General features: G+C 38.1%; 1 protein-coding gene across 2 annotated transcripts in view; it reads right to left on the minus strand.

Moving 5' to 3' along the window:
• The window catches only part of LOC111529017 (serine/threonine-protein kinase 31-like), a 42,291-nt gene that overhangs the window by 12,672 nt on the left and 11,598 nt on the right, over nt 1–18,021 (minus strand). For both annotated transcript variants that reach the window (XM_026448715.1, XM_026448716.1), the window contains 2 exons: nt 7,945–8,019; nt 6,031–6,189 (listed from right to left, as the gene is read on the minus strand). In XM_026448715.1, the coding sequence (XP_026304500.1) occupies nt 6,031–6,189; nt 7,945–8,019 (234 nt within the window). The remainder of the gene's footprint in view (nt 1–6,030; nt 6,190–7,944; nt 8,020–18,021) is intronic.

Here is an 18,021-nt window from a genome sequence, read left to right on the forward strand (position 1 = left end):
GGTCTCAAACTCTCAACCTCAAGTGATCCACCCACCTTGGCCTCCCAAAGTGCTGGGATTAGAGGGGTGAGCCACCGTGCCTGAACTTCTACATTAAAAACTCTCTTAAATAGACTTTTGCTTAAGAGGGCTACAACTGTACAACTGGCATATGAGAAAGTAGGTGGTTGCTAACTTTGGGCTATTGAATATCCATCAACAGAACTAAGCAAAGATATACCTAAAACATATTTGGGATTGGAACATATTGAAACTTAATTTTAATAAGAACTTATCTACTCCTCCATAAAATTGTAATTACTCAAATTACTTTGACACAATCTTAACTACTCTTCCCAAATTTCTCTAGGTTATTTTCCTGATTTTCACCCTGTGCATACTATAAAGGAAATTAAAAGTAAGTATTCTTTTTCAGAATATATAAAGCCTAAAATTAAAACACAAAATGGATAGGTACTGCTCAAATTTACTGGTTCACAACTTCCTTGAAATAGGGACATCATCTGATGAAACGTATCTCTCTTAGAAGGTGGAGCTGTATTTTTAGCTACATTCCCACTCTATAAATATGAAAAACAATATAGTTTATGCAAACAAAGCAAATCAAATAGGACATCATACCTATAATAACCAGAGAAACAAGAGTGTAAAAAACACACTAAAAACCACCAAATACAAACCAGCCACATTTTTAAAAGAAATAGGGGGTGTGGGGAAGTCAAGGTCCAAGAAACTAAATAATATTTTTAAGAACTATTTTCTCTTCTTTAACTACACAGTAGTATAGAAGGTAAAAGTGAGATCTGTGTAGGAATTCTTAACCTTTTTGTGGCCATGAGGCTCCTTTATCAGTCAGGTGAAATCTTTGGACTTTTTTTCATAATGTTTTTAAATGCATGAAATACATACAATTACAAAAAAGAATTATTTCATTGGGACACATTTTATTTTTATTTTTTATTTTTTGAGACAGAGTCTGGCTTTGTCACCTAGGCTGGAGTGCAGTGGCGTGATCTCAGCTCTACAGGCACCCTCCACCATGACCAGCTAATTTTTTGTATTTTGTAGTAGAGACGGGGTTTCACCGTGTTAGCCAGGATGGTCTCAATCTCCTGACCTCGAGATCCCTCCACCTCGGCCTCCCAAAGTGCTGAGATTACAGGCGTGAGCCACTGCGCCCAGCCGACACATTTATTTTAACACCAGGTTAAGGATACCTGGGCCTAAAAGGATGCAACGGAAGGGGCAGAGAGGGAGACTCAAACTACATATGCTCAAGAATCACCAACTATCACTACCCAAAAAAAAGAAAAAAATAATTTTGTAGATGGGGTCTTGCTATGTTTGCTAAAGCTGGTCTTGAACCCCTGGGCCCAAGCAATCCTCCCACTTCGGCCTCCTGAATAGCTGTGATTACAGGCACACACCCTGTGCCTAGGTGAAAAAATAATTTTTTAAATCCACAAAACAAAATAAGAAAATACTTTAGTGTTAAAAAAAGCACAGGTTTTATAAATTTTTCAAGGCATAAAATTCAGAAATACACACATTGTATCAAGAGGCTTGAATTCACCAATAATATAAATAACAAATGAGATCCAGAAATTATCACCAATCAAATGGGATCAAGCAGGCAAAGTTAACAACCTCAAAATGTAAATAACTGAAATATATGTTAGGATTTTAATCAGTTAGATATAGTTTTCCAGTTAACCTCTTTCACACAAAAACCCTTGGTTTCAACTCTTATTATCAAAAGTCTATCTAAAAATTCAGGAACAACTTATGCCCCTAGGAAGTCTTTGAAAATTATTGCTGGTTTATGTGGAATTATTAATATTTCAAGGAACCCTGTCTCTGGGCAATATGTGAATTCAAATGGAAATAAACTATTTTCTACAAAAGTTTCAATTACCTAAAGCTGAATGTTCTAAAGGTCCATTACTCCTCGCATAGAATTTTTATGCAGAAATCTAATTTTAGATTTCTCTCTGAATTCAAATTCATTTTACTTACAATCACCAATCACAATTAGTATGAAGTTGTTCAAACAGATTCTCCCTGAATCTTAAATAATCATAAACACAGAACTCTGAACTTGAAATAAAATCTGAGTCTTCCTCAGTTCCAACTAACAAAAAGGACAGAGTATATAATACATGGGTGTTTTAATACTATACTTTACCAAAAATATGCATGTTTTTATATATATTACATATAAACATTTAATTTTTATCATAAGAAATATATTTTCCACTAACCCTTATGAGCTGGAGATATATATCTGCACTTAAAAAATATGTTTAGGTATTTAAAAGGTATAAAACTTAACTTTCATTTTTTTTTTTTTTGAGACAGGGTTTCACAGCCTTGACCCCTTAAGCTCAAGCAATCCTCCCACCTCAGTCTCCCGAGTAGCTGGGATTACAGGCATGCACCACCATGCCCAGCTAATTTTTTTGTATTTTTTGTACAGACAGGGTTTTGCCACGTTGCCCAGGCTGGTCTCAAACTCCTGGACTCAAGCCATCCACCCACCTCAGCCTCCCAAAGTGCTGGGCTTTACAGGCATGAGCCACTGCACCTGGCAAAACTTAACTTTTTAAAATAGATCTGGTCATTGGTTTAGAACATAAGGCTTTCAATCATTAAAAAAGATTAATGTCCCTTTTTAGAAATATATTTCATTCTGTTTTCCAAACTGGTAAGCTTCATTCAGAAACAAGAAAGGATCATTTGCTTTCTACTTTATTCCTCTGAATTTTGCTTATATATATTAGAAAACAAGCTAAAAGGTATTTAAATTGTTAAACACAAATTCCAAGCTCTAGCTCTCATTCCCTTACTCTACATATAATTTTTAAAGTCAGGCATGTAGGAACAGTAATGTAATATTCTTGATCTTCAGCAAACTACCATTCTGAGATCGATTCTGACTGTGCCGCAGCATAGCGTGAAAGTGTTAGTTAAAAATGTGAAGGAATTTCAGTGCCCAGGACACCTTCTGGAAAAGGGGAAGAAGGGAGGCATTTGTGTTGTTACTGAATCCCTACTGTTCATCTATTTATTCAAATGCTAGATAAACTGATGCTCATCTAACACCTCCCCCGGCAGGGAAATTAGACATAGAAAAGTGAATACTTATCTCTACAAACTCACTAGGCTTGTAGAGGAGGAAAAAATTACAACTTTATAGGCTTTATATACGGAGTGACTAAAACACCACAGAGGACCGGGTAAATGGGTATTAGCAAAGACTTCATATAAAAGATTAGAGTTGAAATCTGGACTGAGAATTAATAACTAAACATGGGCTTTTTAAGCAGAGCTATTCAAGAAGTTCTTTTTTTTCCAGAAAACAGTGTGTGCCAATTAGCTTAACTCTAATCAATGATCTTTTTACTGAACTAAGCATCCAAATGCAAATGTTTAGCCGGGTGGCTCCTGCCTGTAATCCCAGCACTTTGGGAAGCACAGGTTGGGGGATCACTTGAGGTCAGGAGTTCAAGACCAGCCTGGCCAACATGGTGAAACCCCATCTCTACTAAAAATACAAAAAGTAGCCGGGCATGGTGGCAGGCACCTGTAATTCCAGCTATCAGGAGACTGAGACAGGAGAATTGCTTGAACCCAAGAGGTGGAGGTTGCAGTGAGCTGAGATCATGCCATTGCACTCCAGTCTGGGCGACAGAGCGAGACTTCCCCCAAGAAAAACAAAACAAATCAAAACAAAAATATATATATATATAAATGTTTATATACTGTGGGGAAAAGAAAGAGATCAGCTTGTTACCGTGTCTATATAGAAGGAAGTAGACATAAGAGACTCCATTTAGTTCTGTATTTGAGATGCTGTTAATCTGTGACCCTACCCCCAACTTTGTCCTTGCAAGAGACATGTGCGAAGGTGATTTAAGGTTAAAAGGATATTGGGCTGTGCAGGATGTGTCTTTGTTAAACAAGTACCTGAAAGAAGCTTGACGGTTAAAAATCCTGCCCCTCCCTGAGATTGGAACATCTCCCGGTAATACCCATTGTGTGTCTTGTTTAACAAGAGTAAGGAGAAAACACATTTAGGAATAAGGTGGGACTTGCTGGAGCAATACTGCTAAAAGGTTTATGGAGATGTCGCATATACATCTCAAGGCACAGCATTTTCCTTTAAACTTATTCATGTTACAAGGATTTGTTCATATGTCTTACTGCCGATTTCCTCCCTACAATAATCCTATTGTCCAGCTACTCCCTTATCCTTTTAATGATAAAGATAATTCTCAATAAATACTAAGGGAACTCAGAGGCCGGTGCCAGTGTGGGTCCTCTGAAAACACAGCACTGGTCCCCTGGGTCCCGCTTTTCTTTCTCTATACTTTGTGTATTATTTCCTTTTCTCAAGTCTCTCGTCCCACCTAACGAGAAGCACCCACAGGTGTGGAGGGGCAGGCCACCCCTTCAATATACAGTACCATCTATAAAGAATCTTTGAAACATACAAAAACATTCACAGCTTCAGTTTATTCATTCAATTCTAAAATTAACTTTTTAAAATGTCTTTTTCCCACTTGATTCATGTGTGTTTGCACCTTACTATGAAAAGAACAATAGACTTGAGTTCTAGGCCTAGCTCTTCCCTAATTAGCTTCATGACTTGAAGTCATTTAATTATTCTAGGCTACAATTTCCCTATATGTAAAATAAAGTGAGAGCAGATAATATTCTAAGGTCTGTAAACAAGATTCTAGAGTTTTAAGCAAGAAAGAAATCCAAAACAAGCCTTCCAACCTTGGTCAAAGCATTTATATTAAAGAAGAAAGTAACAAACTTTAGATTTTAAACCAGAAACTTAGGGTATAATTTTACAATATCTGTATTTCATGTTTACGAAAGCCTAAGTTTTATGTACAGAAATGTTTCTTGTAAGTAACTACATAGCATACAAAACTATACCCAACACATCTACAAGATTCTCAAAGGAAAATAAAGAGGCAATTTTAATTAATTTCAATTAAATTTGAATTAATTTCTTTACAATGCGTACAATGATTAAATTGTTTTCCACATGAGCTACTTGAGCTGCTATTATAAGAATTACAAACCTGATTACTTTGCAATGTAGTATCTCTCACCAGCATTACCATTTACCAAAAGAATCATCATTGTACAACAGATTTTAAAAGAGGTAGGATTCCTGTAAGACTACCCCTGAAATTATCGAATGTCTTCCAGAATTAGGTTACCAACCCAAAATTCAGTAGAAAGGAATATAAACTAGAATCCACATGAGCAAAATATCTGCTGCCAATTATTACATCAAACAGTAACAGCCTCTGCCAAAATGATAAAATCTGATTATAACCCTGTTAATTTCAAATTTGTGGTATTTATGGCCAGGACTAGGTAAAGATCACTTTTATTTAATAAATACCTTCCTAAAACAATTATAGAAATAACTGCATTTATTATTTTCTCCATCATATAAGAGACTATCCTTGGCCAGGCGCAGTGGCTCATGCTTGTAATCCCAGCACTTTGGGAGGTCAAGGTGGGCGGATTACCTGAGGTCAGGAGTTCGAGACCAGCCTGGACAACATGGTAAAACCCTGACTCTACCAAAAATACAAAAATTACCTGGCCATGGTGGCACAGGCCTGTAATCTAGCTATTCAGAAGGCTGAGGCAGAAGAATTGCTTCAACCTGGGAGGCAGAGGTTGCAGTGAGCCAAGATCGCGCTACTACACTCCCGCCTGGGCAACAAAGTGAGACTCCATCTCAAAAAACAAAAAAAAAAGACTATCCTTTTAAACATCAGAAGAAACTATTTATATATATTACATATGTATATGTCATTCTTATCTGTTCAATGTTTACCTAGTAAAAATGAGCATAAATATGTAATTGCTTTCTAATTCCTATTTTTCACTAATTTATATAGACTTTTATATTCAAGTAAAATTTAATTATACTTACATTTTGTTTCAAGCACATAGTTTTACTTTCATTAGCAAAAATATTTAAAATCCATGACTTGCCTGATCAAACTGGGTAACTTCTTGATTAGAAGGAATGTATAGTCCCCAAAGTTTATACTTTTTGGCAACACTAGAAAACTGCAGCTCCGAAGGAATTTCAACTATATCAGATCGATTTAGAATTTCAATATTTCCATAGTCAATGTACCGCACCAGACACTGGAAAAAATAAGAGACAAATACTAATACTGACCCCAGATTAAATATTTCCAAAGAAACCACCAATTTGCTGCTCTCTGTTAATGACCTGTATATCAAAATAGCATTCTTATCTCAAAATGACAAAACACATTCAGAAATAGCTCTCTAATAGTATCTTCAAAATTAAAAAAAAATCCACAGTCCATGAAATTCCAGTGATTTCTTTACTTGCTACTAGTTAAATTCCAACAGTACCATTTCTCATTAGGGTGCTTTTTGTTTTTAGACAATTGATATTTTAAATAAGCATCAACCTATGAAGCTTACAGCCCTCTCCTGTTTCTCCTAATGTTAAAATCAACCAACATTCAATTCAATTTCAAGTTGGAAAGAGTAAAATCTGAAAAGAAAGGCAAAGTTATCAAACTTCCTTTGATACAATTAAACTCACTCCAGGTAGACCATGTAAACTAATCAGATTCACCACCCTTACCTCCAGCTCTACATCCATTTAAAAAGTAAAAAGAAAAATAGTTATTTCAAGGTCAAATATCACGTTGCCCTTTAATTTAAAAAATTAAAGCCAACTGAAAAGCAAATGCAAAATATCATCTCCAGTTGTCAAATCACAGGAGAAAGGTCAATTAGAAAGTTCCATTCCACTAAAATAAACCATTATCTATGACAGCAAAAAATGAGATTTTTTTTAAACCAAGCTATTCAGAACATTAATCCAATTGTTACATCTTAGCATCTTATTACACCAAAGAAAATATTTATAAAACACATATATTTTTAATTTTTTCTCTTTTATCCTTAATCGCTTTCCCAGGTTCAATAAAAACATACATATTATAATTTAAGTACAGAAAGCAGGTGTAGAAAAAACACTAAAGGAAATCCTACAGAGGTGTTTTCACACAGCCTGCAATATGCAACTGTCACCAAACAGCTATTCAGAATTCTATCTCCCTAAATCCTCTTAAAAATCCTCCAAGAATTCACAATGTAAAAAAAAAAAAAAAAAGCTTAACACAAAGAAAACTCACCACATTTAACCCAGGCACAAGAAAGTGGCAAATCAATCATTATTATTAACAATATTCACATCAACTAAATAAAAGATATACCTAACTTTAGAAGGATCAACACATTCTTCTCCTACTCATAAAGCTTAATAGAAAGAACATTTAAAATTTACTCATTAGCAAGAACCAAATACAATTATTAAGATCTGAGGTAGGTGGGCACAGTGGCTCACTCCTGTAGTCCCAGAACTTTTGGAGGCTGAGGCGGACAGATCACCTGAGGTCAGAAGTCCGACCAGCCTCATCAACATGGTGAAACCCCGTCTCTACTAAAAATACAAAAATTAGCCAGTGTGGTGGTGGGTGCCTGTAATCCCAGCTACTTGGGAGGCTGAGGCAGGAGAATAGCTTGAACCTGGGAGGAGGAGGTTGCAGTGAGCCAAGATCGTACCACTGCACTCCAGCCTGGGCGACAGAGAAAGACTCCGTCTCAAAGAAAAAAGAACTGAGACAAAAAGAACTAGGCACCAAAAATAACCTACATATTATATAATCTATTCTTGAATAATCTGAGGTGATTATAAAACAACATGTTTTTTAGCAATTAATTTCTTCCGTGTTTCAATCACTAAACCAGGTATCACTACTATGAATAAGCAATGAAGGGATAAATAAGCATCAAATTTTTGAGCCACAATAAATATTTCTTAAAGCAAAAAACAAAACTGAACAGTTAATTTCCTGCCTTTTCATCGCTGATGATTTTCAGTACTTTGCATCTGTACCAACACTTATCTTCAGAAAATAATCCACCATAAATCTACAAAGAGAAAAAAAATCAAAATTACTTGGCATCTTAATGAAGTACAAGGCATACTGAGTAGATCAGAATAAAGGTTAGCATTTAAGCTCTTCCTATATGTCAGTAAGTACTTTATACATAACTTATTTAATTCTTACAATCCTCTGAGGCAGGTACTTTGTTTATGCCACCATGTACCCAAAGACATAAACTAGTAAACTGCAGAACCAAGATTCAAACTTCTGACTTCAGAGTTCATTATGCTATTCTGTATCTCCAAAATGAGGAGGGAGGGGTATAAAAAGCAAAAAAAAAAAAAATTTAAGGCACAAGCATCAAACACTTAAAATCATACTATTATAATGTCTGAGGCGATAATTGGTACAATTTTTTTAACATAAACATGCCAAATACATGGCACATAAGTCTAACTCTCAACTATAATGGAATCCACATTTGCTACCAACCAAGAAAGATTTCATATTTTTTACTTTATGTATAAGGAGATTAGTACTATTAAGTAGATAAAACTAAATTAGATAGTATCTTTAATACTGAATTTTATTTTATATTTCAGTTGAATGGTGTTTAATAAAAGAATAAAGAGAAAATTTACGTACTTTCAATCATTTTCTTTTTTTTTTTTTTTTTTTGAGACAGGGTCTCATTCTGTCACTAGGCCTGGAGTGCAGTGGAACAATCATGGCTCTCTGCTAACTTGACCTCCCCAAGCTCAGGTGATCCTCCCACCCCAGTCCCCAGGGTAGCTGGGAACATGGGCACGCACCACCATGCCTGGGCTTTTTTTTTTTTTTTTTTTAAGAGGCAAGGTCTCACCACGTTGCCCAGGCTGGCTTTCATTTTCTCGAACTTCAAAGTAGCCTTAGCACTACTGGCATTTAGGACTGGATGAGTCTGTGTTTAGAGGCAGAGTGGGGCTGTCCTCTGCCCTGTGCATTGTAAAATGTTTACCAACATCCCTTTTGACCTCTACACACTAGATGCCAGGAGCACCACTTCCAGTTGTGACAAGCAAAAATGTCTCCAAACACTGTCAAATGTCTCCTGAAGGTGTCTATGATTTAGATGGATATCATTTGGATATCACCCACCAAATCGCATGTTAAAATCTGATTCCCAATGTTGGAGGAGGGGCCTGGTAGATGTTTGGATAGTAGCGGCAGATCCCTAAAAATGGCTTGGTGCCATTCTCGTGGAAGTGAATGAGTTTTCACTCATAGTTCCTAAGAGAACTAGTTGTTGAAAAGAGCCTGGCACCTCTTCCTCCCTCTGCTTCCTCTCTCACCATGTAATCTACAGACACTGGCTCCTCTTCACCTTCTACCATTTGTGGAAGCACACTGAGTCCCTTGTTAGAATTGTATAAAGAGCAAAAAAACTCTTTTTTTAGAAGATACAAGCATCATACACTTAAAATCATACTATTTTAATTTCTGAAGACATAACTGGTATAATATTTTAAAAATATAAACATGCGAAATACATGCCACTTAGGTCTAACTCTCAACTATACTCTGTTGGAGCTATGCTTTTTCTACAGCGTACAAAACAATGAGCCAAATAAACCTCTTTTCTTTGTAAATTACCCAGTCTCAGGTATTCCTTCACAGTAACAAAAATGAAGTAAGACATGATTGGATTGAGAAGGATACAAAAATCACTGCAGGCTGATAATTACTTTTTTTGAGATAAGGTTTTACTCTGTTGTCCAGGCTGGAGTGCAGTAGCATGATCATAGCTCACTGTAGCCTCAAACTTCTGGGTTCACGCAATCCTTCCACCTCAACCTCCCAACTATCTGGGTCTACAGGCACACATACCGTACCTAGCTTTTTTTTTTTTTTTGAGAAACAGGGTCTCACTATGTCACCCAGACTGGTTTTGAACTCCTGGCCTCAACCAATCCTCCTGCCTTGGCCTCCCAAAGTGCTGGGATTACAGGCATGAGCCCCCATGCCTGGCCTTAACCACTTTAAATCATACAGTCTCAATTCGGGCAATATCCCTAAGGGGAAGAAAAGTGGTTCCTATGGAGAGTTGGAAATCTTAAATATTACAATGGTCTACAGCCCTCCAAGGTTCAACCCTACTGATAACACAGTTATTATATACTGTATATCTGTAGCAGTAAAATATCTGAAGGGGAGAAGACCCGTTAGGCCATTAGGGAGAAAACAAGTCTAAAAATGCTTCTTAGGAGGGAATAATGAGAAAAATGGCTGAAGAACACTGCTTTAAGTTACAGATTATAAAATTAATTTCAATGTATCACTCTGAACTAGGGCAAATTTATTTTATGAAACCTAAACACCAAACCTATTCACCAGAACAATGCAGTATACATAAATTCAGACAAACAAATAAGTAACAATTCAAATGCTACAAGGGTTACTGTATTCAATTCATAATTTACTCTGGTTTCTTCAGCTAACATTCAACAACTAAAGGGCAAGAGAGAGCAGTAAGAGTATGGTACTCTCTCCCAACCCTCTTACTTTATTTTCTGGTAAGCAAATAGGGGTAGTAGCAAAAATAGCTGACAATTAACAGTCCTAACCAATTTCAATCCCTGCAAAAGACTGAATCAACTTTAATTAAGGCTTTGTAATAACATCACAATATGATTAATAATTTGGTATAAGGTAAGTGACAAAAATGCAATGGTTTATTGCAAATCAGGTGAGGCAGGGCTAGGGACACTTGTGTCCAACAATAGAGCTGGTACTCAACAAAGTGAAGAATCCGAAGTTTGTGGCTCTGCTAGTGTAATACAACCACCAAAACATACACATCTATCCCAGATAGACTTATCTGTCCTCATGACATAGCGAAAACTACATATTCACTCTCATTGTGCCTGGGCCCAATCTTCTCCTCCCACAACTCCACTATTCACAGCCTATGACCCTCCTACATGGTGGCAGAGGAAGAGAACCATTCAGATCACTAAGGAAAACTGACAAAGTATAATCCATTTATGAACAATCAGAAGTAGCTGATTAATCACTTAAAATCAGATGCCTATTACTGATGCTTGTGTAAATTTCTGATAATATAATTAATATTATATTCAATAGAAGAAACGGAGTATGTCTTAATTTTTAACAATATTAAACATAGTCATTGGTCAGGTGCAGTGGCTGACACCTGTAAATACCCCCATAAAAAATATTTTAAAAACTGAGGAATGGATTGGCTCCAGTGATGGGTCTCAGATGGGCTAATTTTTATAGACATAGCATCTGAAAAAAATCTGTCAAGGTATCATATAGAGACACTTACCTGCACGTTCATTCTCCATTAATATAGAAGGGAGAACTGGTATTAGATTCTTTTCAGCAAATAAAAGTAAACTCAAGATTTATAAAGAAAAGAGGAAAGAGAGGTTCCAACATGGCCAAATAGGAAAAGCTCCAGTCTGAAGCTCCCAGCATGAGCAATGCAGAAGACGGGTGATTTCTGCATTTCCAACTGAGGTACCAGGTTCATCTCACTGGGGCTTTGTCAGACAGAGGGTGCAGCCCATGGAGCAGGGCGAGACGTCGCCTCACCCGGGAAGTGCAAGAGGTTGGGGAATTCCCTTTCCTAGGAAAGGGAAGCCATGAGAGATGGTACCTGGAAATTCGGGACACTCCCACCCTAATACTGGGCTTTTCCAATGGCCTTAGCAAATGGCACACCATGAGATTATATCCCACACCTGGCTCGGAGGGTCCCACGCCCACAGAGCCTCACTCACTGCTAGCACAGCAATCTGAGATCAAACAGCAAGGCGACAGCGAGGCTGGGGTAGGGGCGTCCACCATTGCTTAGGCTTGAGTAGGTAAACAAAGCAGCCTGAGAGATCAAACTGCGTGGGGTCCACCGCAGCTCAAGGAGGCCTGCCTGCCTCTGTAGACTCCACCTCTGAGGGCAGGGCATAGCTGAACAAAAGGCAGCAGAAACTTCTGCATTCTTCCAGCACAGAGTTTGAGATCTGAGAACGGATAGACTGCTTCCTCAAGTGGGTCCCTGACCCCCGAGTAGCCTAACTGAGAGACACCTCCCAGTAGGGGCTGAATGACACCTCATACAGCTGGGTGCCCCTCTGAGACAAAGCTTCCAGAGGAAGGATCAGGCAGCAACATCTGCCTTTCTGCAATATTTGCAATATTTGCTGTTCTGCAGCCTCCACTGGTGGTGCCCAGGCAAACAGGGTCTGGAGTGGACCTCCAGCAAACTCCAACAGACCTGCAGCTGAGGGTCCTGACTGTTAGAAGGAAAACTAACAAACAGAAAGGACATCCACATCAAAACCCCATCTGTACATCACCATCATCAAAGACCAAAGGTAGATAAAACCACAAAGATGGGGAGAAACCAGAGCAGAAAAGCTGAAAATTCTAAAAGCAGAGCACCTCTTCTCCTCCAAAGGAACGCAGCTCCTCGCCAGCAATGGAACAAAGCTGGAGGGAGAATGACTTTGATGAGTTGAGAGAAGACAGCTTCAGATGATCGGTAATAACAAACTTTTCCAAGCTAAAGGAGAATGTTCAAATCTATCACAAAGAAGCTAAAAACTTTGAAAAAAGACGAATGGCTAACTAGAATAAACAGTGTAGAGAAGTCCTTAAATGACCTGATGGAGCTGAAAACCATGACATGAGAAGTACGTGACATATGCACAAGCTTCAGTAGCTGATTTGATCAAGTGGAAGAAAGGGTATCAGTGATTGAAGATCAAATGAATGAAATGAAGCAAGAAGAGAAGTTTAGAGAAGAAAACAGTAAAAAGAAACGAACAAAGTCTCGAAGAAATATAGGACTATGTGAAAAGACCAAATCTATATCTGATTGGTGTACCTGAAAGTGACAGGGAGAACAGAACCAAGTTGGAAAACACTCTTCAGGATATTAACCAGGAGAACTTCCCCAACATAGCGAGGCAGGCCAATATTCAAATTCAGGAAATACAGAGAACACCACAAAGATACACCTCGAGAGGAGCAACTCCAAGATACATAATTGTCAGACTGACCAACGTTGAAACAAAGGAAAAAATGTTAAGGGCAGCCAGAGAGAAAGGTCGGGTTACCCACAAAGGGAAGCCCATCAGACTAACAGCAGATCTCTCGGCAGAAACTCTACATGCCAGAAGAGAGTGGGGGGCCAATACTCAACATTCTTAAAGAAAAGAATTTTCAACCCAGAATTTCATGTCCAGCCAAACTAAGATTCCTAAGTGAAGGAGAAATAAAATTCTTTACAGACAAACAAACGCTGAGAGATTCTGTCACCACCAGGCCTGCCTTACAACAGCTCCTAAAGCAAGCAATAAACATGGAAAGAACAAGTGGTACCAGCCACTGCAAAAACATGCCAAATTGTAAAGACCACCAATGCTAGGAAGAAACTCCATCAACTAACGAGCAAAATAATCAACTAACATCACAATGACAGGATCAAATTCACACATAACAATATTAACCTTAAATGTAAATGGGCTAAATGCTCCAATTAGAAGACATGGACTGGCAAATTGGATAAAGAGTCAAGACCTGGCCAGGCACGGTGGCTCATGCCTGTAATCCCAGCACTTCGGGAGGCCGAGGCAGGCGGATCATGAGGTCAGGAGATCGAGACCACCCTGGCTAACACAGAGAAACCCCATCTCTACTAAAAATACAAAAAATTAGCCAGGCGTGGTGGCAGGCACCTGTAGTCCCAGCTACTCAGGAGTCTGAGGCAGGAGAATGGTGTGAACCTGAGAGGTGCACTGAGCCGAGATCATACCACTGTACTCTAGCCTTGGCAAGAGAGCAAGACTCCGTCTCAAAAAAAAAAAAGTCAAGACCCATCAGTGTGCTACATTCAGGAGACCCATCTCATGTGCAGAGACACACATGGACTCAAAATAAAGGGATGGAAAAGATCTACCAAGCAAATGGAAAACAAAAAAAAAGCAGGGGTTGCAATCCTAGTCTCTGATAAAATAGAGTTTAAACCGACAAATATCAAAAAATAAAAATAAAATAAAGAAGGCCATTACATAATGGTAAAGGGACCAATTCAACAAGAAGAGCTAACTATCCTAAATATATATGCATTCACTACAGGAGCACCCAGATTCATAAACCAAGTCCTTAGAGACTTACAAAGAGACTTAGACTCCCATACAGTAATAATGAGAGACTTTAACAACCCACTGTCAACATTAGACAGATCAACAAGACAGAAAGTTAACAAGGATATCCAGGAATTGAACTCAGCTCTGCACCAAGAGGACCTAACAGACATCTACAGAACTCTCCACCCCACATCAACAGAATATACATTCTTCTCAGCACCACATCACACTTATTCCAAAACTGACCACATAGTTGGAAGAAAAGCACTCCTCAGCAAATGTAAAAGAACAGAAATTATAACAAACTGTCTCTCAGACCACGGTGCAATCAAACTAGAACTCAGGATTAAGAAACTCACTCAAAACCACTCAACTACATGGAAACTGGACAACCTGCTCCTGAATGACTACTAGGTACATAACGAAATGAAGGCAGAAATAAAGATATTCTTAGAAATCAATGAGAACAAAGTACAATGTACCAGAATCTCTGGGACACATTCAAAGCACTGTGTAGAGGGAAATTTATAGCACTAAATGCCCACAAGAGAAAGCAGGAAAGATCTAAAATTGACACCCTCACATCACAATTAAAAGAACTAGAGAAGCAACAGCAAACATTCAAAAGCTAGCAGAAGGCAAGAAATAACTAAGATCAGAGCAGAACTGAAGGAGATAGAGACATAAAAAATCCTTCAAAAAATCAGTGAATCAGGGAGCTGGTTGTCTGAAGAGATCAACAAAATTGATAGACCACTAGCAAGACTAATAAAGAAGAAAAGAGAGAAGAATCAAATAGATGCAATAAAAAAATGATAAAGGGGATATCACCACTGATCCCACAGAAATACAGACTACCATCAGAGAATACTGTAAACACCTCTACGCAAATAAACTAGAAAACCTAGAAGAAATGGATAATTTCCTGGACACATACACCCTCCCAAGACTCAACCAGGAAGAAGCTGAACCCCTGAATAGACCCAAAACAGGTTCTGAAATTGAGGCAATAATTAATAGCCTACCAACAAAAAATGTCCAGGACCAGACGGATTCACAGCCAAATTCTACCAGAGGTACAAACAGGAGCTGGTATCATTCCTTCTGAAACTATTCCAATCAATAGAAAAAGAGGGAACCCTCCTTAACTCATTTTATGAGACCAACATCATCCTGATACCAAAGCCTGGCAGAGACACACACACACACAAAGACAATTTTAGACCAATATCCCTGATGAACATCAACGCAAAAATCCTCAATAAAATACTGGCAAACCGAATCCAGCAGCACATCAAAAAGCTTATCCACCACAATCACATCGGCTTCATCCCTGGGAAGCAAGGCTGGTACAACATACGCAAATCAATAAACATAATCCAGCATATAAAGAGAACAAAAGACAAAAAACACATGATTATCTCAATAGATGCAGGAAAGGACTTCAACAAAATTCGACAGCCCTTCATGCTAAAAACTCTCAATAAACTATATATTGATGGGACATATCTCAAAATAATAAGAGCTATTTATGATAAACCCACAGCCAATATCATACTAAATGGTGAAAAACTAAAAGCATTCCCTTTGAGAACTGACATAAGACAGGGATGCCCTCTCTCACCACTCCTATCCAACATAGTGTTGGAAGTTCTGACTAGGGCAATCAGGCAAGAGAAAGAAATAAAGGGTATTCAATTAGGAAATGAGGAAGTCAAACTGTCCCTTGTTTGCAGATGACATGATTGTATATTTAGAAAATCCCATTGTCTCAGCCCAAAATCTCCTTAAGCTGATAAGCAACTTCAGCAGAGTCTCAGGATACAAAATCAATGTGCAAAAATCACAAGCATTCTCATATACCAATAACAGACAGAGAGCCAAATCACGAGTGAACTCCCATTCACAATTGCTTCAAAGAAAATAAAATACCTAGGAATCCAACTTATAAGGGATTTGAAGGACCTCTTCAAGGAGAACTACAAACCACTGCTCAACAAAATAAAAGAGGACACAAACAAATGGAAGAACATTCCATACTCATAGGGGGGAAGAATCAATATCATGAAAATGGCCATACTGCCCAAGGTAATTTACAGATTCAATGCCATCCCCATCAAGCTACCAATGACTTTCTTCACAGAATTGGAAAAAACTACTTTAAAGTTCATATGGAACCAAAAGAGTCCGCACTGCCAAGACAATCCTAAGCCAAAAGAACAAAGCTGGAGGCATCATGCTACCTGACTTCAAACTATACTATGAGGCTACAGTAACCAAAACAGCACGCTACTGGTACCAAAACAGAGATATAGACCAATGGAACAAAACAGAGCCCTCAGAAATAATACCACACATCTATAACCATCTAATCTTTGACAAACCTGACAAAAACAAGAAATGGGGAAAGGATTCTCTATTTAATAAATGGTGCTGGGAAAACTGGCTAGCCGTAAGTAGAAAGCTGAAACTGGATCCCTTCCTTACATCTTATACAAAAATTAATTCAAGATGTATTAGAGACTTAAACGTTAGACCTAAAACCATAAAAACCCTAGAAGAAAACCTAGGCAATACCATTTAGGCCATAGGCATGGGCAAGGACTTCATGACTAAAACACCAAAAGCAATGGCAACAAAAGCCAAAATTGACAAATGGGATCTAACTAAACTAAAGAGCTTCTGCACAGCAAAAGAAACTACCATCAGAGTGAACAGGCAACCTACAGAATGGGAGAAAATTTTTACAATTTACCCATCTGACAAAGGGCTAATATCCAGAATCCATAAAGAACTTAAACAAATTTACAATAAAAAAAATCAAACAACCCCAACAAAAAGGGGGCAAAGGATATGAACAGACACTCCTCAAAAGAAGACATTTATGTAGCCAACAGGCACATGAAAAAATGCTCATCATCACTGGCCATCAGAGAAATGCAAATCAAACCCACAATGAGATACCATCTCACACCAGTTAGAATGGCAATCATTAAAAAGTCAGGAAACAATAGGTGCTGGAGAGGATGTGGAGAAATAGGAACACTTTTACACTGTTGGTGGGATTGTAAACTAGTTCAACCATTATGGAAAACAGTATGGCGATTCCTCAAGGATCTAGAACTAGAAATACCATTTGACCCAGGCATCCCATCACTGGACATATACCCAAAGGATTATAAATCATGATGCTATAAAGACACATGCACACATATCTTAATTGCGGCACTATTCACAATAGCAAAGTCTTGGAACCAACCCAAATGCCCATCAATGATAGAGTGGATTAAGAAAATGTGGCATATATATACCACGGAATACCATGCAGCCATAAGAAAGTATGAGTTCATGTCCTTTGCAGGGACATGGATGAAGCCAGAAACCATCATTCTGAGCAAACTATCACAAGGACGGAAAACCAAACACTGCATGTTCTCACTCATAGATGGGAAATGAACAACGAGAACACTTGGACACAGGAAGGGGAACATCACACACCAGGGCCTGTTGTGGGGTGGGGGGAGCGGGGAGGGATAGCATTAGGAGATAAACCTAATGTAAATGACGAGTTAACAGGAGCAGCACACCAACATGGCACATGTACACATATGTAACAAACCTGCCTGTTGTGCACATGTACCCTAGAACTTAAAGTATAATTTTTAAAAAAAGAAATAAAAGAGGAAAGGGGAGGAGAAAAAAAAATTGAGGAATGTTTGCCAATTAAAAAAAAGAAAAAAAATAAGGCCCCACCCACAATTTGTTCATTTTTCTAAGCAGGGCAACAGTTAAGGAGATAGGTTCTGTGGGCTTCTATACTTGATCTATCATTAATTTAGCTAGTGACTTTCATAAAGTTATCCTGGCTATGCCTCAATTTCAAAAAAAGGTGT

Source organism: Piliocolobus tephrosceles, chromosome 8 (assembly GCF_002776525.5).
Source record: "Piliocolobus tephrosceles isolate RC106 chromosome 8, ASM277652v3, whole genome shotgun sequence".
Classification (NCBI taxonomy): Eukaryota; Metazoa; Chordata; class Mammalia; order Primates; family Cercopithecidae; genus Piliocolobus; species Piliocolobus tephrosceles.